General features: G+C 43.1%; 1 protein-coding gene across 1 annotated transcript in view; it reads left to right on the forward strand.

Moving 5' to 3' along the window:
• The window catches only part of cct5 (chaperonin containing TCP1, subunit 5 (epsilon)), a 29,960-nt gene extending 10,121 nt beyond the window's left edge, over positions 1 to 19,839 (forward strand). Inside the window, exons 3-11 of the mRNA XM_070880011.1 lie at positions 3,334 to 3,498; positions 5,173 to 5,371; positions 11,472 to 11,664; positions 11,956 to 12,105; positions 12,194 to 12,313; positions 12,420 to 12,605; positions 14,764 to 14,901; positions 15,188 to 15,368; positions 19,566 to 19,839. Of these exons, the coding sequence (XP_070736112.1) occupies positions 3,334 to 3,498; positions 5,173 to 5,371; positions 11,472 to 11,664; positions 11,956 to 12,105; positions 12,194 to 12,313; positions 12,420 to 12,605; positions 14,764 to 14,901; positions 15,188 to 15,368; positions 19,566 to 19,693 (1,460 nt within the window). The 3' untranslated portion in view covers positions 19,694 to 19,839. The remainder of the gene's footprint in view (positions 1 to 3,333; positions 3,499 to 5,172; positions 5,372 to 11,471; positions 11,665 to 11,955; positions 12,106 to 12,193; positions 12,314 to 12,419; positions 12,606 to 14,763; positions 14,902 to 15,187; positions 15,369 to 19,565) is intronic.
• The last annotated feature ends 4,891 nt before the right edge of the window (positions 19,840 to 24,730 follow it).

The following is a 24,730-nucleotide window of genomic DNA, read 5'->3' on the forward strand; positions in this document are numbered from 1 at the left end:
CGGGCAGGGGAAGGTAAGCTCAAGGAACATGGTGGAGGTTACACCACCTTCTGGACAGGGAAACCAGACGAAGAATGCCACCTCCAAGGAGTTGGTTTCACCATCAAAAACGAGCTGATCGACCGCCTCAAAGACACCACCCCCCCCCAATCCCGGAGTCAATGCGCCACAGTCAACTGTGCGTACGCCCCAACACTCGATGCGACAGATGAGACCAAAGAGGGTTTTTACTCCAACCTCAAAATCCCTGCGGGCAACAAACTGATCCTTCTCGGTGACTTCAACGCCAGGGTCGGCAAGGACACAGCCCTCTGGGGAGGTGTGATTGGCAGAGAGGGTGTAGTGAAAGCCAACTCCAGCGGTACCCTTCTCCTGACTGTCTAGAGCATAAACTTGTCATCACCAACACCTTGTTCCGCCAGAGGGACAAATACAAGGCATCGTGGCAACACCGTTGCTCCAAATACTGGCACCAGCTTGACTATGTCATCATCCGAGCCAGGGATCGCAAGAATGTGCGCATCACCCGCGCCATGATAGGAGCCGATGACTGCTGGACGGACCACCGCCTAATCCGATCCATCAGTGACAGCAATACAACCCCAAAGCGAAGGGGGCAGCTGAAGCAGTGCCGCAAAAAAGTCAATGCCGGGGCACTTAAAGACCCAGCTAAGAGAACCCTATACAGTCAGTGTCTCACAGCTAACCTGGCGTGCCTTGATGACCCCGAGACGTAGAATGCTCACAGCGCTTGGTCTGCTCGCCAGGCCTCCAAAACCGTGCCTGCGAAGCGACGCTCGGTCACTCAAGCAGGAAACGCCAGGACTGGTTTGATGAGAATGACCAGGAGATCCAAGAGCTAATAGATCGCAAGCGCAGGGTATTTCTGAGCCCTAAATAACAACCCAACTCTGGAGCAGCAAGGCAGCATTACAGACGGCTTACGGTTGAGGTCCAACAAAAAACTCGGAACCCAAAGAACAGGTGGATGGAGAAAGCACGGGAGATACAGCAGCTGGCCGACAGCCATCTTTTGAGAGGATTCTTCATCGCAGTCAAGGCCACCTACGGTGCAAACACACAAGGCCCCACCCCACTGCTGGCCAAGAACAGGGAAACACTCGTCAAGGACACCGAGGCAGTCAGGGCTCGCTGGAAGGAGCACTTCAAAGATCTCCTCAATCGAGACTCTGCCTTTGACTCGAGTGTTCTCGACTCCATCCCGCAGCATGCTATCTGCCACCACCTCCATAAAACCCCAGCACTGTATGAGGTAGAAAAGGCTATAAGACAGCTTAAGAACAACAAGGCTACGGGAGTGGATGGAATCCCTGCTGAGGCATTGAAGTATGGTGGAGAGGCATTGTTGGTGCGAACGCATGACCTCCTCTCAGCTGGAGGGAGGAGAGCATGCCGGGAGATCTCAGAGAAGCAGTGATTGTGACCGCCTTTAAAAATGGGGACAAGTCCGACTGCGGCAACTACAGAGGAATCTCCCTGTGGCTGAGGAGCTCCTACCGAAGTCACGGTGCGGATTTCATGATTTTTAACAGCACCAGCTCTTTTACATGACCTCCTTCGACCTTACAAAGGCCTTTGACACTGTAAACTGCAAGGGTCTGTGGCGTGTCCTCCGTTTCGGATCCCCCCCCCCCCCCCCCCCCCCCAAAGTTCGTCACCATCCTCCGCCTGCTCCACGACGACTAGCATGCCGTGATCCTTACCAACGGATCCATTACAGATCCAATCCACGTCCCGGCCGTGGTCAAACAGGGCTGTCATCGCCCCAACCATCTTCCTTGCTGCCATGCACCACCTCTGTCAACAAGCTGGAGTGGAACTAAACTACAGAATCAGTGGGAACTTGTTCAACCTTTGTCATCTCCAGGCCAGGTCCAAGACCACCCCAACCTCTGTCGTCGAGCTACAGTATGCGGACTGCGTCTGCACACAAAGGCTGAACTCCAAGTCTCAGTCAGCGTATTTACTGAGGCGTGCGAAACATCCGTAAGACAAAGGTCCTCCACTAGCCTTTCTGCGCCGCTCAATACTGCCCCTTAGTCATCAAGATCCACGGCGTGGCCTTGGATAATGTGGACCATTTCCCATACCTCGGGAGCCTCTTATCAACAAGAGCAGACATTGATGATGATGGTTCAACACCGCCTCCAGTGCAGCCTTCGGCCGCCTGAGGAAAAGAATGTTTGAAGACCAAGCCATCAAATCTGCCACCAAGCTCATGGTCTGCGGGGCTGTAGTAATACCTACCCTCCTGTATGGCTGAGACATGGACCATGTACAGTAGACACCAAGTTGCTGGAGAAATATGACCAAGATCCTACAAATCCCCTGGGAGGACAGATGCACTAACGTTGGCATCCTCGACCAAGCCAACATCCCCAGTATTGAAGCACTGACCACACTTGATCAGCTCCGCTGGGCCGGCCACGTTGTTCGCATGCCAGACACGAGGCTTCCAAAGCAAGCGCTCTACTCCAAACTCTTTCACGGTAAATGAGCCAAAGGTGGGCAGAGGGAATGTTTCAAGGGCACCCTCAAAGCATTCCTGATAAAATGCAACATTCCCACTGACACCTGGGAGTCCCTTGCCCAAGACCGCCCCAAGTGGAGGAAGTGCATCTGGGAGGGCGCTGAGTCTCGTCGACGAGTTCAGGCAGCGGAAAGAGCGTGCGGCAAACCAGTCCCACCACCCCCCCCCCCCCTTCCCTCAACAACTCTGTCCCACCTGTGACGGGGACTGTGGTTCTCTTATTGGACTGTTCAGCCACCTAAGGACTCACTTTTTAGAGTGGAAGCAAGTCTTCCTCGATTCCGACGGACTGCTAAGGGTGGAACATTGTCCCACAATGGGCAGTAGATGCTAGCTCAATTAATAATTTTAAATCCTGATATCGATAGATCTTTGCTAGATAAGGGTATAAAACAATATGGCACTGGGGTAGGTGGATGGAGATAAGATACAGATCAGCCATGCTCTTGTTGAATGACTAAACATGGTTGAATGGCCTATGCCTGTTCCTAATACTCCTGACAATTGCTATCGGTTTACTAAACCAGAACCAACCTCTAATTTCTATCTTGGCCTAATTTTTGGAAGCACAAATGTCAAGTGATCACATATGTATGATATACTATAATTTCCAATTAATTAACTGGGGATTATCTCAGTGATGTTTCAATGTAGCTGTCGTCCTGTATCTACTACTCAAGCTAGTAGACACTGAGTGATGATCTGCACTGGCAATATAAGCTAAACATGATGTTGCATTAAAAGCTGGTGGTCATAAATTTGCTGGGATTCTTCCATTACAGGGCTTGACAAAATGATGGTGGACAAGGATGGAGAAGTGACCGTCACCAATGATGGCGCTACTATTCTGAGTATGATGGATGTGGAGCATCAAGTTGCCAAACTGATGGTGGAGCTTTCTAAGTCTCAGGATGATGAAATTGGTGATGGTACTACAGGTGTAGTTGGTAAGTTGGGAGACTGCTTGTGCATATGTTTAGAATTGTGTACTTATAATGCTATCATTATATTTTGGAGACTTTGAAACTTTGGTTACTGTTTGCAAAACACTGAAGGATTCAAGCAAAAAGAAAATAGGCAAACCCTGGTTATATGGTGATATCAGTATTCTCACACCTTAACATTGTCTAATGTTATGTACAATTACAATAATTTTTGTACAGAATCATAAAATGATCTAGTTGTGAATTGCTGCACTAATAACATAAATAGGAACAGGAGTAGGCCATACGGTCCCTCGAGCCTACTCTGCCATTCAATAAAATCATGGCTGATCTGATCATGGACTCTGCTCCACTTCCCTGCCCGCTCCCCATAACCCCTTATCCCCTTATCATTTAATCTGTCTTAAATTTATTCAATGTCCCAGCTTCCGCGGCTCTCTGACGCAGTGAATTCCACCATTTTACAACCCTCAGAGGAAATTTCTCTTCGCCTCTCTTTTAAATGGGCGTCCCCTTATTCTAAGATCATGCCCTCTAGTTCTAGTCTCTCCCATCAGTGGAAACATCTTCTCGGCATCCACCTTGTCAAGTCACCTCATAATCATATACGTTTTGATAAGATCACCTCTCGGTCTTCTGAATTCCAATGAGTAGAGACCCAACCTACTCAACTTTTCCTCATAAGTCAACCCTCTCACCCCCGGAATCAACATAATGAACCTTCTCTGTACTGCCTCCAAAGCAAGTCTATCCTTTCGTAAATATGGAAACCAAAACTGCACGCAGTATTTCAGGTGTGGCCTCACCAATACTTTATATAGCTGTAGCAAGACTTCCCTGCGCTTATACTCCATCCCCTTTGCAATAAAGGCCAAGATACCATTGGCCTTCCTGATCACTTGCTGTACCTGCATACTATCCTTTTTGTGTTTCATGCACAAGTAGCCCCCAGGTCCCACTGTATGTACTGCAGCACTTTGCAATCTTTCTCCATTAAATAATAACTTGCTCTTTGATTTTTTTTTCTTCCAAAGTGCATGACCTCACACTTTCCAACATTATACTCCATCTGCCAAATTTTTGCCCACTCACTTAGCCTATGTCCTTTTGCAAATTTTTTGTGTCCTCCTCACACATTGCTTTTCCTCCCATCTTTGTATCATCAGCAAACTTGGCTATGTTACATTCAGTCCCTTCTTCCAAGTCGTTAATATAGATTGTAAATAGTTGGGGTCCCAGCACTGATCCCTGTGGCACCCCACTAGTTACTGGTTGCCAACGAGAGAATGAACCATTTATCCGTACTCTGTTTTCTGTTCGTTAGCCAGTCCTCTATCCATGCTAATATATTACCCCCAACCCCATGAACTTTTATCTTGTGCAGTAACCTTTTATGTGGTACCTTGTCAAATGCCTTCTGAAAGTTCAAATACACTACATCCATTGGTTCCCCTTTATCCACCCTGTCCTTTACATCCTCAAAGAACGCCAGCAAATTTGTCAAACATGACTTCCACTTCATAAATCCATGCTGGCCCTGTCTGACCGAATTTTGCTTTTCCAAATGTCCTACTAAAACTAACGTTTTAGTTTTTCCCCTCGCCTTCCATCCAATATTCCCTGTAATTTTTTGGGGCTGCGCAATCCCTTTTAAACAGGCTTTAATCTCTCTTTCAGTTCTTGCTGGTGCCCTGTTGGAACAAGCTGAACAGCTATTGGACCGTGGTATTCACCCAATACGCATAGCTGATGGTTACGAGCTGGCTGCTCACACTGCTATTGAGAAACTGGACAAGATTAGTGACAGTTTTCCTGTGGATCCAAACAACAAAGAACCCCTTATTCAAACTGCGATGACAACACTTGGCTCTAAAGTGTAAGTGTAAATTGCATGCACTGTATAAGATGCCAGCAGTGAGACACAGTAAACAATATTGTAGTTTTATGCAGACTTCCTAAATGCAGCTTGTAATTGTGCCCATTTAAAAGGGAGAGCTGTTAGCTAGATACCTTACCACAGGGAAGGTTAAATTGGTGGTTGAATCGTGTCTGGCTGTGGAACATTTGGTGGCCATTCCAAAACTAGCTTTGGCAGTGGTTTTAGAGCAGCTTATGTGCTCAGTTTCTGAGTTGTGCAATGACCCAGCTCCCAATTGCTACACCTAATTGTTCCTTAAATGATACCTGGGTTTTTACCTTTACTACTTTATCCAGAAGTCCATTCCAAGCGTTGATCACTCTGAAGAACTCCCTGATAACTTTACTAAATTTACTGTCTGTAGTTGGAACCTGTGTCCCCTTGCTTGTCCCTCGCTCATAACGAACTAATACTTTGGATTTACCTTCTCTTTCTTCCCTTACCCCCCCCCCCCCCCAACTATCTTATCTACCTCTAACACCACCCCTCAAAAGCCACCTTTCCAGGTTCTAAGTTTCAAGTTTATCCAGCCTTTCCTGATGACTCAGACCTCTTGACTCTAGATATTAGCCTCTTGGGTCTATGTGCTGCATCAAGTGTTTCTCGATGACCAGAACTGGGCGCAGTACTTGTATTCTACTTCTTTGGTTCTGTAGTTCATCCATTCTGTCTGTTTACTGCTCTGTACTTCGGCTCGGATTCATTGAGCTGAAATAAGGGTTAGAGGGGAGGAATTTATGGCTAGTTTTATCCAGAACACAGTCACACCCCCAGAGAAATGGCACCGGTTCAGGAAGGGGAGCGTGTGACTGCCGGGCTGCTGGGTAGTGGGACTTATGAGAGGTTGAAAAGGAGGTCCCACAGACACTGGTCCTGTCCAACAGGTAGTGTATTCGCTACCTTATGAGAACAAGGAGAAAGATTGTGGGGAGGATAACCGCAATGCAGACCAAGACATCGTAGCTCAGAAGGTAGACTGGTGTGGTGGGTGGGAAGGATGAGAGCAGAATGGAAATGTGGTAGTGATGGCGGTTCTATAATTGGGGGAATAGATAGAATCATTGGCATCCACGAGCAAGAGTCCAAAAGGGTGAGTTGCCCCCCTGGTGCTAGGGTAAGGGATACCTTGAGCTGGCTGGAGAAGAATTTGGAAAGAGAAGTTGTCATATTCCGTGTTGGAATAAATTACATATGTAGGAACAGGGAAGAGGTGAGGGAGTATCAAGAGTTAGGAACTGAATTTAAAAAGTAGGACTTCAAGCATATCAATGTCTGGATTATTGGCGAGTCATGTGCAAATTGGCATAGTGATGGACTGATTGGGAGAGTTAACACGTGGCTAAAAAGTTGGTGTAGAAATGAAGGGTTCCTTTCATGGGACACTGGCACCAGTACTGGGACAGGAAGGAACTGTACCGATGGGACAGGCTCTACCTGAATCAGAATGGGACCAGTTTCCTCGTGGAAAGGGTAAATAGGGAGGTGGCAAAGGCTTTATGTTTCTATGTTAAAATAGTAAGACGGGGAGGGAACTACAAGAAATGAAACATAAGAAATAGGAGCGGGAGTAGGCCATTTGGCCCCTCGAGCCTGCTCTGCCAATCAATAAAATCATGGCTGATCTTTTATTTCAACTCCACTTTCCTGCACTATCCCTTGATTTCCCTTAATATCCAAAATCTATCAATACCTGTCTTGAATATCCTCAACAACTTGAGATACCCCACAGCCTGCCAGCCTGAGAATGACCTGTTTTTTCCTACTTTCAATTTTCTGTCCATTAACCTATTCTCAATCCATGCTACTATATTACCCCCAATCCCATCAACCCTAATTTTGTTTAATAATCTCGTGTGGCACCTTATCGAATGCCTTCTGAAAATCCAAATACACCACATCCGTTGGTTCCCCCTTATTTATTCTGCCAGTTACAACCACAAAAAACTAACCAATTTGTCAAACACAATTTCACTTTTGTAATCCGTGTTGACTCTGACCAATTCTATTATTTTCTAAGTGCCCTGTTATCATGTCCTTGATAATAGATTCTAGCATTTTCCCTACTACTGATATCAGGCTAACTGGTCTGTAGTTCCCAGTTTTTTCTCTCCCTCCTTAAATAGTGGGGTTACATTTTCTACCTTCCAATCTGCGGGAACGGTTCTAGAATCTGGAATTTTAGAAGATAACAACCAATGCATCCATTATCTCTATAGCCACCTTTCAAACCCCTAGGCTGGAGGCTATCTGGTCCGGGGGATTTATCAGCTTTCAGTCCCAAGCTTAAATAAAAACTAAACAGGAAGCTAAACTAAGGGAGGACATAAATGGGCAGGGAATAAATAGTTATTGAACAGTTAAAAATAAAGATGGTTAAAAATAAAGTTAGTGAAACATTAAAAATGAGTTAAACTGTGTGTAAAGCAATCCACACAGTGTCTGTAATAAAACGGGAACTGGAGGTGCTAATACATGGCAGGAACCAGATAGGGTAGGAATTATTGACACATGGCCGCAGAAAAATCAGGACTGGGAATTAAACATTGCAGGATGTAACATTTTTTAAATAGAGACGGGGAAAAGGGGGAGGTGGAATTGGAGTTGTTGTACTGATTAGAGATCGCATATTGGCAGTAGAATAAAAAACAAACGCAGTCATCATTAAGACAAATAGAATGCACGAGGATAGAGATGTTTTTTTTTTAAAGGGTTAGTCTACAGACCACCTAATAGTGGAAGGGAGGTGTAGGAAGAAATATGCAAGTAGATTAGTGAAATTAGTAAAATCAAACTAGTAATAATCATTTTGGGGGTGGGGGGGTTCAATTACTCATCCATCATCATCATAAGCAGTCCCTCGGAATCGAGGAAGACTTGCTTCCACTCCCAAAGTGAGTTCTTTGATGGCTGAACAGTCTGATAAGAGAGCCACAGACCCTGTTACAGGTGGGATAGACATTCGTCGAGGGAGGAGGTCGGTGGGGCTGGTTTGCTGCGCGTGCCTTCCGCTGCCTGCGCTTGGCCTCTTCATGCTCTTTGCATTGGGACTCGGAAGAGCTCAACGCCCTCCCGGATGTACTTTCTCCACCTCTGGTGGCCCGAGGCCCAACACTGGAGGGTCTCCCAGGTGTCAGTGGTGATGTCGCACTTTACCAGGGAGGCTTTGAGGGTGTCCTTATAATGTTTCCGCTGCCCTCCTTTGGCTCGTTTACCATGAAGGAGCTTCGCATAAAGCATTTGCTTAGGGAGTCTCGTATCTGCATGTGAACTATGTGGCCTGCCCAGCGAAGCTGATCGAGTGTGGTCAGTGCTTCAATACTGGGAATGTTAGTTAGCCTGGTCGAGGACAATATTGATGCGCCTGTCCTCCCAGGGGATTTGCAGGATCTTGCGGAGACATCGTTGGTGATATATTACCCCAAAATTAATTGGCCAGAAGAGGTAGGTAATGGGGATATAGGAATGGAGATCCTACAAATGTGTACAGGCCTCTTCTTAACCCAAAGCCCAACACTGGAGGATTCACTACTGGATCTAGTAATAGGGAATGAACCAGAGCAGATGATATGGGGAACATCTAGACAATAGTGACCATAATATATGATTTTGGGTAATAATTGAGAAGGACCAAGGTGATCGATTGGAGAAAACCTGATTTTGAGGGGCTGAGAATAGAACTTGGGGAAAATAACATGGGCAACAATATTGGCAAATAATGACATTGAACAGGAAAGTGAGAGACTTTTTTTTGTAAATGATATAGATAGGAATGGGAGACATTTAGAACGGTGTTCAACAGAGTCCAGAAAAAATATATTCTGCTTTAAAAAAAAGAACAAGCCCAACACTATTGAGATACCATGGACGAATAAAAACATGAGGGGAAACTTGAGAGTAAGAAAATCAGGGGAGAGCATGACTAGGGAGAATACGAAGAGTCTAGGAGAAAAATCAAAAAAGCAATTATGAAGACAGAGGGATTATCAAGGAACATAAAACAAAATAGTAAAATCTTCTATAGGCACATAAATAGAAAAAGGAAAGTTGAGATGGGAATAGGGGGAATCAAACTCTATGGATAAAAATCCTGGCCTGGACAGATTGCACTATTACACATTTAATAATCCTAGAGGACTGCGGGTAGGTAACATTATACCTATATTTAAAAAGTGAAATGGAACATGTCTTGGGGAACGATAAAGTAGGCCTAGATAGTGGTTAGGAAAGACCTATTTTCCTTAGTAGAGATGTCAATTACCAGGGGGCATAGATTTAAAGTAATTGGTAAAAGGATTAGGAGGGAGTTGTGGAGAAATGTTTTCACCCATACGGTGTGGGTGGTGGGGGTCTGAAACTCACTGCCTGAAAGGGTGGTGGAAACCTTCCTCACATTTAAAAAGTACTTGAATATGCAAGTGCATATCTGTAACCCGCAGGGCTACGGACCAAGAGCTGGAAAGTGGGATTAGGCTGGATAGCTCTTTTTTTTGGCCAGCACAAACATGGCAAAATGTTACAAAATATCACATCGGAAAAATGGCCGATAAAGAGCCGTGCATAAATTTCTATGATTTATAAAAGGGACATCGAGACACTGGAGAGGATGCATAAAAGATTTTACATGGATGATACCAGAACTACAAAAGGATGAACCGCCTGGGGGTCTTTTTTTTTTCTCCCGAGTTTGCTGTGGGGTAACCTAATAAAGGCCTTTAAGATTCTGAAAGGTTTTGATAGAGGAGACAACATTTGTTTCCACTTGTGGTGAAGAGCAAAACTAGAGATCATCAATATAAGATAGTCACCAAGAAATAGGGAACTAAGTAGTATCTTCTTTACCCAGAGTGGTGAAAAATTGGACCTCACTACCACAGTGAATGGTTGAGGCAAATAGTGTAGATTCATTTAACAAGAGGCTAGGTAAGCATATTGGGAAGATGGGAATGGAGGGTTATGCTGATAGTTTGATGAGGCATGATGACTAGAGGCTCGATTGGAGCATAAACGCCTGCATGGACTGTTTGGGCCGAATGGCCTTGTTGCTGTGCTGTATATTATGTAATTCTATGCATAGATTGGACATAATTGAATCTATTAGAACTTTCAACTTCATCTTGGCTATTTCAACACCATTAATGCAATTGTGTTACTTATTTTTCCTTTTTGTCTGCATTAAATGTCCACTCACATTTTGGTATTCTGTATTTTCGAGCTGCCGCCTTCAATTTCACTGACCATCCCGTTTCCCCCCCCCCCCCCCCCCCCCCCCAGTTATCACCTGCAAATTTAACCAATTTGTACTACGTGCTTGATTCCAACTCATTGATGGAATTGCTACAATTTCTAATACGCATCACTTTGCCCTGATACTTCACTACTTCCTTTCTTCCTCATTTCTTCTTTCTCCCTGCCCCCAACAACAACTACCAGTCATTTTCTAACCTTTAGTCAATTTATTATCCCTTCCCAAGAATCACCCTGACTCCTTGTGGCTTTGAACTTGATAACCTTTGTGCGGGACTTTTATCAAATGCCTTTAGAAAGTCCAGACACTGAACATTGAACATCCAGACACAATCTACCACAGAAAGTTGTTGAGGCCAGTTCACTAAATATATTCAAAAAGGAGTTAGAAGTAGTCCTTACTACTAGGGGGATCAAGGGGTATGGTGAGAAAGCAGGAATGGGGTACTGAGGTTGCATGTTCAGCCAAGGGCCGAAATGCCTACTCCGACACCTATTTTCTATGTTTCTGTTTCTAATCCAATTGTTGCTTCCTCCAAAATTCAAGAAATTTGGTCGGGCGGGAATTTTTCAGTTTGACTATTCTTATGACCTCCAAGGAAATTTTTGTTTTGTATTCCATTATGGATAACTTTTTACTTTGGATCTGAGACGGTCAGTAACTGGATCGGATCTGCTCCAATTTGGTATCCTAATGGCCATCAATTTATGATTTAGGTTCAAGAGCTGAATAGTCAAATGTTGTAACCTGTTGTTACAGTAGTCTTCCCTGCTTTTTTCCATTTTCAAGTTATTTATTCTCCATTTATTACAGTATTAATCGTTGCCATAGGCAAATGGCAGAAATAGCAGTAAATGCTGTCTTAACTGTTGTTGATATGGAGCGCAAGGATGTAGATTTTGAGCTGATGAAAGTGGAAGGTAAAGTGGGTGGAAAACTAGAGGACACACAGTTAATTAAAGGAGTCGTGGTGGACAAAGAATTCAGCCATCCTCAAATGCCAAAGGTAGGTTTTTTTGCATTGTAAAATTCAATTACAAAGAGTATATAACTCATCTTATTTATGTGCATCGTTTGAAATTTTCAATTTAGTTATCATTTCTGATTTTTTTTCTTCTGACAATTGTGTTCAGAAATGATAACTTGCCAGGTACAGTTTTAAATTTATTCCAGTTGTAATATTGAAATAGTAACCAGCATTTCTAGTGTTAAGTTTTGTATGTAGCTACCAAAATCGGTCTATCAATAAGACTTCTAAAAGTATTGATTTGGTTTTTTTTAAACTTTTGTTTACTAGATGGTAAAAGATGCAAAGCTTGCAATTTTGACATGCCCCTTTGAACCACCAAAACCCAAAACCAAGCATAAGCTTGATGTGACCTCAGTGGAAGATTACAAAGCCTTGCAAAAATATGAAAAGGATAAATTTGAGGAGATGATCAATCAGGTTAGTAACTGCACCCCTACTAATAATAGAATTGTAATGATGGACTTTGTGTATTAAGTCTCATGGTTGCATTAATTTTATTTTCAAGATTAAAGCCACTGGTGCTAATCTGGCTATTTGCCAGTGGGGGTTTGATGATGAAGCAAACCATTTGCTTCTCCAGAATAAGCTTCCTGCTATACGTTGGGTTGGTGGGCCTGAAATTGAGGTAAGTTTGATTACATCAGATTCTAATGTATGAATTATATGGGTTTGTCAGGGTGTTGATGTTTACAGCACAAGGTGCCATTTAACACTTTTTTTTTGTGTTTCAGCTGATTGCTATTGCCACTGGAGGGCGCATTGTTCCTCGGTTTTCAGAACTTACTGCTGAGAAGCTGGGCAGTGCTGGTATTGTCAAGGAACTCTCTTTTGGAACTACCAAGGATAAGATGCTTGTGATTGAAGAGTGTCAGAACTCTAGGGCAGTGACTATTTTCATCAGAGGTGGAAACAAAATGGTATGTGCAGTATTTGTGAGCACTATGTTTGAATTAAACTTTCAGATGAAATTTGGGTTTTCTCATTTGTATCTGTATTTTTCTTGTGAATAATACGAGATGTATTTCATCAGATATTAATCAGCTTTCCTTTATAGTCTCAAGATCCAATGTTTTATACGTGACCACACTTCAGGATGAGACGTTTCAGATTTTGTTTGGAACTTGTACTTTAATCATAGCTTGATTATTCTGAGATGCTATGGGCAGTATTTTGCATAGTAATGCTAATACTAGGCTCAATCAATTATTGCCTCTTTGCACACTCAAATCGAAAGATGCAGGCTTGGAACATAATTATCCTAATACAAAAGCAAAATACTGCGGATGCTGGAAATCTGAAATAAAAACAGAAAATGCTGGAAATATTCAGCAGGTCAGGCAGGATCTGTGGCAAGCAGATGTGGCCTGGCCCCCATTGAGTATCTCCAGCATTTTCTGTTTTTATTACAATTATTCTAGTCATTTTGTTAGATCTGGCTTGGCCTCGGACACTGCTGTGCTTCATACTCCTCAGCCAAAACCACCTATTTACTTCTGGTTCATCTTGGCGGGTAAAGAGAACCCCAGGTTCTCTCTCTTTTCTCTCTTCTCTTTTCCTTCCCCCTCCCCCCACATGACCAAACTGCTGCTTTAAACCCTTCCCCTACCCCATATGCCCTCATCTGCAGTCCTAACTGAGAAACTCCATGGACTTGCACCATGCGGTTATCTCCAGTCAATGGAGTTCAATGTTTTAGTCAGGACAAACCAGAGACCTTTCTAATTGTTTTGGAATTGCTCATCTATCTGTTTCCTTTCTCTTCCTTCGAGCCCCACTTTCACTAAACTCTCCTGGCCAGAATGATGGTTGACGTCATCAGTGGTTTCTTTTCTTCAGGCGATGGATGCTCCCCTTCAAAACTGATGGTTTTATCATATTCTCCACCCCCTCTTTTTTTTTTTTAATTGCTAGCCATCCTCCAACAACCTCCTTTTCCTCTCTACAGTCCTCAAATGCTTCATGTCCATCTTTCCCAAAACATCCTGTTCAAAGCTCTCCAATCTGGTGCTAGTCCTAACCAAAATCATGAATGACCTGTTCTATGACCAAGCAAGGTTAATATCCCACTTTGTCGTCTTCAATCTTTTCTGAAGTGTTCAGTTCAGTTTACAGCGCTATCCTCTATTAACATCTCTTCTGTTATCCAGTTGCATGGGAGTTGCCTTACCTGGGCTTGAATAGGTACGAATGTATCTCCAATCGTGGCTTCTATTTTCTCCCTCACTCCGTTACCTCTGCCATCAAGGATCTATCTTGCCTCCCCGTCATGTCCATATGCTGCCTGTCGGTGACACTACCATAGAGATGGATCATGACATCACTTGATAAGATAAGGCCAGATGTGAATTGTTACGCTGATTTATTTCACTAGTGAACAGAGTTCACACTTGATGCGATTAGTAATACAGTAATAATCCTAGCATAATACAAAATAATGAATATTTCATGCTTTCTCATCAGTGGATCATTTTGCTTGAATTAAACAAAATTAACAACTATCCTCCTGCATACTTCTGATCCTCACTTTTTTTTTACCGTAAACAGAAGCGAGGTCCCAGGATCAGGGACCTTCCAACACGATGGATGAGAGATTTTTATAGATTATCTGAGATAGGCGAGCAAATTGCTTACAGTCTAAGGAAACAATTTCACAGATAACTAATTAGTATTTTAACCACCTATTTGTCTCCCTATCTTTTTTTAAACTTTAAATACATTTTGCTTTAAAACAACTGGTAAATATAACCTTTTTTTCCCCCCCCAAAACCCTTCTGTGGTCAAATAATCTTAAGGTGACACACCGGCTGTTGTATTTATATAACCAAAAAATATCTCAACCTAAAAATGCTTCTGTTTTGTCATCTGTTGTCTGCAGATTAGACTCTGAATAAACAAATGTATGTTATTGCACAATTCCTTTACGGGTTTCTTGATTGTGTGTTTAAATCTAAGATTTGAATCATTATTGTCTAATTCAAAGTAAATGAGGTTTTGTTGTTGACCGTTTGTGTGTATATATGAATGTGCATGAAGTTTAGTATCTGCATAGATTTAATTGTAATATTTTTGTTCCAGATCATTGAAGAAGCCAAAAGAGCACTTCATGATGCATTGTGTGTAATTCGCAACCTTGTGAAAGATAATCGCATTGTATATGGTGGTGGTGCTGCAGAGATTGCTTGTGCTTTGGCTGTCAATGAGGCAGCAGATAAGGTAAAATACTAATTTTTTTTAAAATTCTGAGCGGTTTGTGAGATTGTATGTTTTTGGTTCAAGGATTGAGGATTCAACTTGCTTCCCATTTAGTATATTTTTGTTGAATAGAGATTGATGCCAAAAATCCCAAGATTCAGCATTCTTCTGGGTAGCATCTGGAGAAAATGTACCTCCAACTAATGTGGCCAGTCACTTTTTTATGCTTTGTAATGTGTCTATTAATTGTGATTTAGTAATTCTTAAATTTCAATATTGCTGTGGTTCTATCTCTGTCTCTGTACAGTGTCCTACTTTAGAACAGTATGCTATGAGAGCTTTTGCTGATGCCCTGGAAGTCATTCCGATGTCACTGGCAGAAAACAGTGGTTATAACCCAATCCAGACAATGACAGAGGTTCGAGCTAGACAGGTGAAGGAGAACAACTTTGCGCTGGGTATAGATTGTTTACACAAGGAGACAAACGGTAGGCAGCTTTTCTTAACTCTTTTTAAATTGTACTGGCATATATAAATTTAACCAATGACTTACAACTTAGTTACTTTTTATTAAGGGTGCCTTATTCGTTGTTACCAATATTTTGTAGCTGCTATGTAGTTTCTTATCCCTGTCTCAGCAACAACTTGAATTTATATAGTAGCTTTAATGTAGGAAAACGTCCCAAGGCACTTCACACGAGTATAATCGGACAAAAACTGACAGGTAAAGAAATAGATATTGGGATGGGTGACTAAAAGTTTGGTTTAAACGGTTTGAGTTTTAAGAAGGGTCCTAAAGGTGTTTGCGGGGAGGCGGGGGGGGGGTTTAGTGACAGTGGGTTAGAGAAGGAATTCCGGAGCATGGGGCCTATACGGCTGAAGGCACGGTCACCAATGGAACAAAGGGAGTGGGGATTCATGAGGCCAGAATTGGGGGAACTCTGAGTTCTTGGAGGGTTGTAGGGCTGAAGGAGGTTAGAGATGAGGAGGGGCGAGGCCATGGAGGGATTTGAGCATGAGGATGAAAATTTTAAAATCAAGGCATTGGTGCACCAGGAGCAAATCTAGCTCTGCAAGCACACTGGTAATGGGTGAGCTGCACTTAGTGCAGGTTAGGATACAGGTAGCTGAGTTTTGTATTATCTCGTTTGTGGAGAGTGGAAAATGGCCAGCCAACCAGGAGAAATTGCAACCGTTGAGTCTGGAGGTAACAAAAGCATGGATAAGGTTTTCAGCAGCAGATAAGCTGAGGCAGGGGCAGAGATGGCTGACGATATGAGAGTGGAAGTAGGTGGTCTTTGTGATTTGAAAGGATATGGGCATAGAAGCTAAGCTCAAGATCAAATCGGACATCAAGGTTGCGCACAGTCTGATCCAGCCTGAGACAGTGGCCAGCAAAGTTGATGGAAATGATGGCAAAAGAATGGAGTTCAATGGCTTCAGTCTTCCCAAATTTTAATTGGAGGTAATTGCGGCTCATCCAGGACTGGGTGTCAGATCAGCACTCTTGACAACATGGGCAGTGGAGAGGTCAAGATAGGTGGTGGTAAGAGCTGGGTGTCGTCAGAGTACACATGGAACCCAGCATCATGTCTTCCGTTGATACCGAGGGGCAGCATGTAGTTGAGTATTAGGAGCAGGCCAAGGATAGATATTTGGGACACACCAGAGGTAACTGCGGTAAGAGAAGCCATTGCAGGAAATGTTTTGGATAAATAAGAATGGAGTCAAGTAACCACTCGGACTTGATTACGGCAGTTTTAGTGCTATGGCAGATGCAGAAACCTGATTGGAAAGGTACAAACATAGAGTTGCAGAAAAGATGGGCACGAATTTGGGAGACAACATAAAGGGCTTTAGAGAGGATAAGGAGATTAGAGATGTGGTTAATAAATTTGCAACGGGGGTGGGGGGCAGTACCTGGGGAAGACGGGGCTGTAGTTTCATGTCTTGTCTTATCCAAAAGATAGCAACTCTGACACATTTCTGATTTACAACCTTTCATCAGAACAAGAACATCACCTGGTTCTGACAGTGTTACAGACTATTAGGCCCCAAGTTTCCACATGATTTGCTCCTGATTTTTAGGAGCAATTGGTGTAGAATGGAGTATGTTAGAAATCGGAATTCTCGTCATTTAGTTTGCTCCAGTTCTTGTCAGTTAGAACAGTTTCACTTTGGAACAGAATTTTTTTTTTTCAAAAGGGGGCGTGTCCGGCCACTTACGCCTGATTTCAAAGTTTCGGGAGTGAAAACTTACTCCAAACTAACTTAGAATGGAGTAAGTGAAGATTTTTGTGCGCTCGAAAAAAACCTTGTCTACACTTTGTGGCTAGTGTATAGCACAATTTTAACACTAATGATAAAAGCTCCATGGATTTTTCCACCAAAATTAACATTACCTTTTTGGGGGTATACAGTGGACACTGACTGCAAAATAATTTGGGAACTGGGCAAGTTTATTGTTTAAAAAATGCTCTTGCCCATGAAGAAGGGTTACTGGTTTAAACTAATAAGCAAATTTTGGATTGATGTTGGGAAGCTTTTCCTTCGGACAAAGCAATCAACATGTGAAATGGACTCTTATTAGATAGAATAGTGGAAGCAAAAACACGAATCATTTAAGAACCAATTGGATGCTGCAATGGATTAATGAGCCAAATGGCCTTCCACCAATGTTTCCGCTAAGCTGCGCAGTCATTTGCAAGGTCCCACACAGGCTGTTCTATTGTAGAATGGTCCAAGATCATCCCACCCTCTGTCGTCGAGCTACAGTACGCAGACGACACCTACATCTGCGCACATTCTGAGGCTGAATTCCAGGATATAGTCGACGTATTTACTGAGGCATACGAAAGCATGGACCTTACGCTAAACATCCATAAGACAAGGGTCCTCCACCAGCCTGTCCTCGCCGCACAGCACTCCCCCCCCCCCCCCCCCCCCAAGTCACCAAGATCCATGGCGCGACCCTCGACAACGTGGACCATTTCCCATATCTCGGGAGCCTCTTATCAACAAAAGCAGACATTGATGCGGAGATTCAACGGCGTCTCCAGTGCAGCCTTCGGCCGCCTGAGGAAAAGTGTGTTCGAAGACCAGGCCCTCAAATCTACCACCAAGCTTATGGTCTACAGGGCTGTAGTAATACCCACCCTCCTGTATGGCTGAGGCATGGACGATGTACAGAAGACACCTCGTCGCTGGAGATATATCACCGACGATGTCTCCGCAAGATCCTACAAATCCTCTGGGGGACAGGCGCACCAACATCAGTGTCCTCGTCCAGGCTAACATCCCCAGCATTGAAGCACTGACCACATTCGATCAGCTTCGCTGGGCAGGCCACATCGTTCGCATGCCAGATACAAGACTCCCAAAGCAAGTGCTCTATGCGGAGATTCTTCACGGCAAACGAGCCAAAGGGTGGGCAGCGGACACCCTCAAAGCCACCCTGAAAAAGTGCGTTATCATCACTGATACTTGGGAGTCCCTGGCCAAAGACCACCCTAAGTGGAGAAAGTGTATCCGGGAGGGCATTGAGCACTTCGAGTCTCAACGTCAAGAGCGTGCAGAAATCAAGCGCAGGCAGTGGAAAGCGTACGGCAAACCAGTCCCACCCATCCCTTCCCTCAACGACTATTTGTCCCACCTGTGACAGGGTCTATGGCTCTCGTATTGGACTGTTCGGCCACCAAAGAACTCACTTCAGGAGTGGAAGCAAGTCTTCCTCTATTCCAAGGGACTGCCTATGATGATGATGGATGTAGATACCACGCATGCACTAAAATTTGAATGGGTCTGGGGGACATTGCCTGACTCCTAATTATCTTGTGAAATGCAACATACATTAGAATGGACTTGGGAAAAGGTATTTTGAGCAGTTTCTCCCCCTCATCCTTGTTTACAAACCCCTCCATGGCCTCGCCCCTCCCTATCTCTGTTATCTCCTTCAGCCTCACAACCCAACGAGATGTCTGCACTCCTCAAATTCTGCCCTCTTGAGCATCCCTAATTATAACTGCTCAACCATTGGTGGCTGTGCCCCTAAGCTCTGGAACTCCCTCCCTAAACCTCTCCTTTAAGACGTTCCTTAAAACCTACCTTTGTCCAAAGTTTTGGTCATCTGCTGTAATTTCTTGTGGCTCGGTGTCAGATTTTATCTGTTTTGTCTTAACACTGCTGTGAAGTGCCTTGGGATGTTTTACTACGCTATATAAATAAAAGTTGTTGTTTAATGACCTAAAGTCTGTCTACAGTGACTCGCCAAACTCTAGTTGCTTTTCCATCCTGGAGAGTGGGTTCTAAACTAATTCTACTCCCAGCTGCCACTAATTTTAACGTATAACCTGTAGAAATGAGGGAAAACTGCGGTCCCTGCAAGTAATCAGTAATCTCCTGATATAGCACGTAGTATAAACTACTTTCCCCGTCTCCCTCTGATTAACAATGAAGTAGTGAAAGAATTGTTCTCATTATTCTGATGCAGAAGGTATTATGCATTGAACGTACTTCTGCCTTCCTCGGCAAAATGCTATTCCTGCTTTTGCTAGAGTAGTGTGTAGCGACTTGAATACAGTAAGGTTGTGGGCTTAACTATTTATACTGAAAGTGTTCATTTTTAATGTTTCATTGCAATGTTGTAGTTTGACTCAGTCCACTAATTCCTTGACTGTTATCTCTAGATATGAAAAAACAGCATGTCATAGAGACTCTAATTGGAAAGAAGCAGCAGATTTCTTTGGCTACCCAAGTAGTGAAAATGATATTGAAAATTGATGATATTCGGTGCCCTGGAGAAATGCAGGAATAGAAATGCTATAATTTCACTGACTGGAGTGGTGAGATTATGCCACAATTTGTGTGCTCCATTTTCTGTTCAGTTATTTATTTTTGCATAACACTGTAAGCTACATGTATTTGTTTAAAACAACTGAATAAAAGCTTACTTGTACCATCTTCTGTTTTTTCCACTTAATTCTTTAACACAGGAGTAATTTCATATTCCACTGGTTTAAGACTGTAGCAGATATTTTAGCAGGCCAAAATAAAATGTGAATTGAGTTCTGCCAGTTGACAGGTCACTTGAATGCAATTACCATAAGTAGTTGAATGGAGATAGAAGCCGAGCTTTTCTACTTCTGTCCTTACCAGGCTGCAATTTTTCTGCCCATTAAAGTGAAAGGGTGGAAAATTGCAACTGACAAGAAGCAGAGAACTCTGGCCATCAACTTTTATAGAATAAAGACTATTATTAGAATGAACTGTAAAGTCCCAGATCAAGAAATGTAATAGAAAGAAAAATAAAGACTTGCATTTTTATAGTGCCTTTGATGTCCCTTACAAACATATGAAAAAGGATAGATGAACTGGTCCATAAAGCCTGTTCCCTCCTAATAGTACATGCAAGTTATACCCCACAATCTCCACAAAGAAGCAAATACACAGGAAAAAAATATTGGGAGAAGAGGGAGAAACTCCTTGACTCCCAAAGACAATCTTCATATAGATTGGACAAATCAAATTGGCAACAGTAGCCTTCAGCAAGAGGTCATAGAATGTATTCGGGATGGTTTCTTAAAACAATACATTGTGGAACCAACCCGGGAGCAGCCTATTTTAGCTCTGGTAATGTGTAATGAGATGGGATTAATTAATCTTCTAGTAAAGGATCCTCGAGGGAAGAGTGATCATAGCGTGTTAGAATTTCAAATTTAGTTAGGGTGAGAAATTTGGTTCTCACCAAACTAGTGTCTTGAACTTACATTACAAAGGTATGAAGACAGTTGGCTAAAATGGACAGTAGATGAGCAGTGGCAAATATTTCATAACTCAGCAAAGATACATTCCAGTGAGAAAGAAAGGATTGCTACCAGTGCCACCTTGTAGTCAGAGTAGAAATAGCAGGCTAGGTAAGATGAATACATGGCTTGAGGAATGGTGCAAGAGGGAGGGATTCAAATTCCTGGGACATTGGAACCGGTTCTGGGGGAGGTAGGACCAGTACAAACTGGGCGGCCTGCACCTGGGCAGGACTGGAACCGATGTCCTAGGTGGAGTGTTTGCTAGTGCTGTTTGGGAGGGTTTAAACTAAAAGGGCAGGGGGAAGGGAATCTATGCAAGGAGGCAGAAGGAAGTAAAAGGGCAGAAGCAAAGGTATGAAGGAGAAAAGCAAGAGTGGAGGGCAGATAAATCAATGGCAAAAATCAAACAGGGCCACATTTCAACGTAATTCTAAAAGGACAAAGTGTTTAAAAAAACAAGCCTGAAGGCTCTGCGTCTCAATGAGAGGAGCATTCGTAATAAGGTAGATGAATTGACTACGCAGATAGTGATTAACGGATATGATGTAATTGGGATTACAGAGACATGGCTCCAAGATAACCAAGGTTGGGAACTCAACATCCAGAGGTATTCAATATTCAGGAAGGACAGACAGGAAGGAAAAGGAGGTGGGGTAGCATTACTGATTAAAGAGGAGATTAACGCAATAGTAAGGAAGGACATTAGCGTGGATGATGTGGAATCTATATGGGTAGAGCAGTGAAACACCAAAGGGCAAAAAACATTAGTGGGAGTTATGTACAGACCACCAAACAGTAGTAGGGAGGTTGGGGATGGCATCAAACATGAAATTAGGGATGCATGCAATAAGAGTACAGCAGTTATCATGGGTGACTTTAATCTGAATATTGATTGGGCTAACCAAACTGGTAGCAATACTATGGAGGAGGATTTCCTGGAGTGTATAAGGGATGATTTTCTAGACCAATATGTCAAGGAACCAACTAGAGAGCAGGCCAGGCCATCTTAGACTGGGTCTTGTGTAACGAAAGAGGATGAATTCGCAATCTGGTCGTGCGGGGCTCCTTGGGGAAGAGTGACCATAATATGGTAGAATTCTTTTAAGATGGAGAGTGACCTTTAATTCAGAGACTCGGGTCCTGAACTTAAAGAAAGGAAACTTCAACAGTATGAGACGTGAATTGGTTAGGATAGACTGGAGAATGATACTTAAAGGGTTGACGGTGGATAGGCAATGGTAGACATTTAAATATCATGGAAAAACTACAACAATTGTACATCCCTGTGTGGCGTAAGAATAAAAAAGGGTAGGTGGCTCAACCATGGTTAACAAGGGAAATTAGGGAAAGTGTTAAATCCAAGGAAGAGGCATATAAATTAGCCAGAAAAAGCAGCAAACCTGAGGACTGGGAGAAATTTAGAATTCAGCAGAGGACAACTCGGTTTAATTAGGAGGGGGAAAATAGAGTATGAGAGTAAGCTTGCAGGGAACATAAAAACTGACTGCAAAAGCTTCTATAGATGTGAAGAGAAAAAGATTAGTGAAGACTAATGTAGGTTCCTTAGTCAGAATCAGGGGAATTCATAATGGGGGACAAGGAAAAGGCAGACCAATTGAACAAATACTTTGGTTCTGACTTCACTAAGGAAGACACTAATAACCTGAAAATACTAGGGGACTGAGGGAAATCCTTATTAGTCAGGAAATGGTCTTAAGGAAATTGAAGGGACTGAAGGCCGCTAAATCCCCAGGGCCTGATAGTCTGTATCCCAGAGTACTTAAGGAAGTGGCCCTAGAAATAGTGGATGCATTGGTAGTCATTTTCCAACATTCTATAGAATCTGGTTCAGTTCCTGTGGATTGGAGGGTAGTTAATGTAACCCCATTTTTTTAAAAGGAGGGAGAGAAAAAATGGAATTATACACTGGTTAGCCTGACATCGGTAGTGGGGAACATGTTGGAATCAATTATTAAAGATGTAATAGCAGCACATTTGGAAAGCAGTGACAGGATTGGTCCAAGTCAGCATGGATTTATGAAAGGGAAGTCATGTTTGACAAATATTCTAGAGTTTTTTGAGGATGTAACGAGTAGAGTGGATAAGGGAGAATCAGTGGATGTGATGTATTTGGACTTTGAAAAGGCTTTTGACAAGGTCCCACAAGAGATTAGTGTGCAAAATTAAGGCACATGGTATTGGGGGTAATATATTGACGTGCATAGAGAACTGGTTGGCAGACAGAAAGCAAAGAGTGGGAATAAACGGGTCCTTTTCAGAATGGCAGGCAGTGACTAGTGGGGTGCCACAGGGTTCAGTGCTGGGACCCCAGCTATTTACAATCTACATTAATGATTTAGACGAAGGAATTGAATGAATGTAATATCTCCAAGTTTGCAGATGACACTAAGCTGGGTGGCAGTGCGAGCTGCGAGGAGGATGCTAGGAGGCTGCAGGGGAATTTGGAAAGGTTAGGTGAATGGGCAAATGCAGTATAATGTGGATAGTGTAAGGTTATCCACTTTGGTTGCAAAAACAGGAAGGCAGATTATTATCTGAATGGTGACAGATTAGTAAAAGGGGAGGTGCAACGAGACCTGGGTGTCATGGTACATCAGTCATTGAAGGTAGGCATGCAGGTAGAGCAGGCAGTAAAGAAGGCAAATGGCATGCTGGCCTTCATAGCGAGGGGATTTGCGTATAGGAGCAGGGAGGTCTTACTGCAGTTGTACAGGGCCTTGGTGAGACCACACCTTGAGTATTGTGTGCAGTTTTGGTCTCCTGATCTGAGGAAGGACATTCTTGCTATTGAGGGAGTGCAGTGAAAGGTCACCAGACTGATTCCCGGGATGGCAGGACTCACCCATGAAGAAAGACTGGATCGACTGGGCTTGTACTCACTGGAATTTAGAAGAATGAGAGGGGATCTCAGAAACATGTAAAATTCTGACGGGATTGGACAGGTTAGATGCAGGAAGAATATTCCCGATGTTGGGGAAGTCTAGAACCAGGGATCACAGTCTAAGGATAAGGGGTAAGCCATTTAGGACTGAGATGAGAAACTTCTTCACTCAGAATTGTGAACCTGTGGAATTCTCTACCACAGAAAGTTGTTGAGGCCAGTTTGTTAGATATATTCAAAAGGGAGTTCGATGTGGCCCCTGTAGCTAAAGGGATCAAGGGGTATGGAGAGAAAGCAGGAATGGGGTACTGAAATTGCATGATCAGCCATGATCATATTGAATGGTGGTGCAGGCTCGAATAGCCTACTTCTGCACCTACTTTCTATGTTTCTATAGACTCAAAGAAGAATGAGCTATACGTGGCTAACTCAGGAAGTTAAGGATGGCATCAAATTGAAAACAAAGGCATACAATGTTGCAAAGATTAGTGGTAGGCCAGAGCATTGGGAACGTTTTAGAAACCAGCAAAGGACGACCATTAAAACAATAGATACTGAGAGTAAACTAGCAAAAACTATAAAAAGACAATGAGCTTCTACAGGTATATAAAAAGGAAGCGAGTAGCTAAAGTAAACATTGGTTCCTTAGAGGATGAGACTGGGGAATTAATCATGGGAGACTGGGGAATTAATCATGGGAAACTGGGAAATGGCAGAGACTTTGAACAAATATTTTGTATCGGTCTTCACGGTCGAAGACACTAAAAACATCCCAATAATTGATAATCAAGGAACTATTTGTGGGGGGGGAGAGGGGATTTTTAAAAATCGTTATCACTAGAGATAAAGTACTAGGCAAACTAAAGTGACTAAAGGTGGACAAGTCCCCTGGACCTGATGGCCTGCATCCTAGAGTCTTAAAAGAAGTGGCTGCAGAGATAGTGGATGCATTGGTTGTAATCTACCCAAATTCTGGAGAGGGCCCAGCGGATTGGAAAACCGCAAAACAGTTAGCCTAACATCTATCATTGGGAAAATGCTGGAGTCCATTATTAAGGAAGTAGTAGTAGGACATTTAGAAAATCATAATACAGTCAAGCAGAGTCAGCATGGTTTTATGAAAGGGAAATCATGTTTGACAAAT

The sequence above is a fragment of the Pristiophorus japonicus genome, chromosome 5, assembly GCF_044704955.1.
Source record: "Pristiophorus japonicus isolate sPriJap1 chromosome 5, sPriJap1.hap1, whole genome shotgun sequence".
In the NCBI taxonomy this organism is placed as follows: Eukaryota; Metazoa; Chordata; class Chondrichthyes; family Pristiophoridae; genus Pristiophorus; species Pristiophorus japonicus.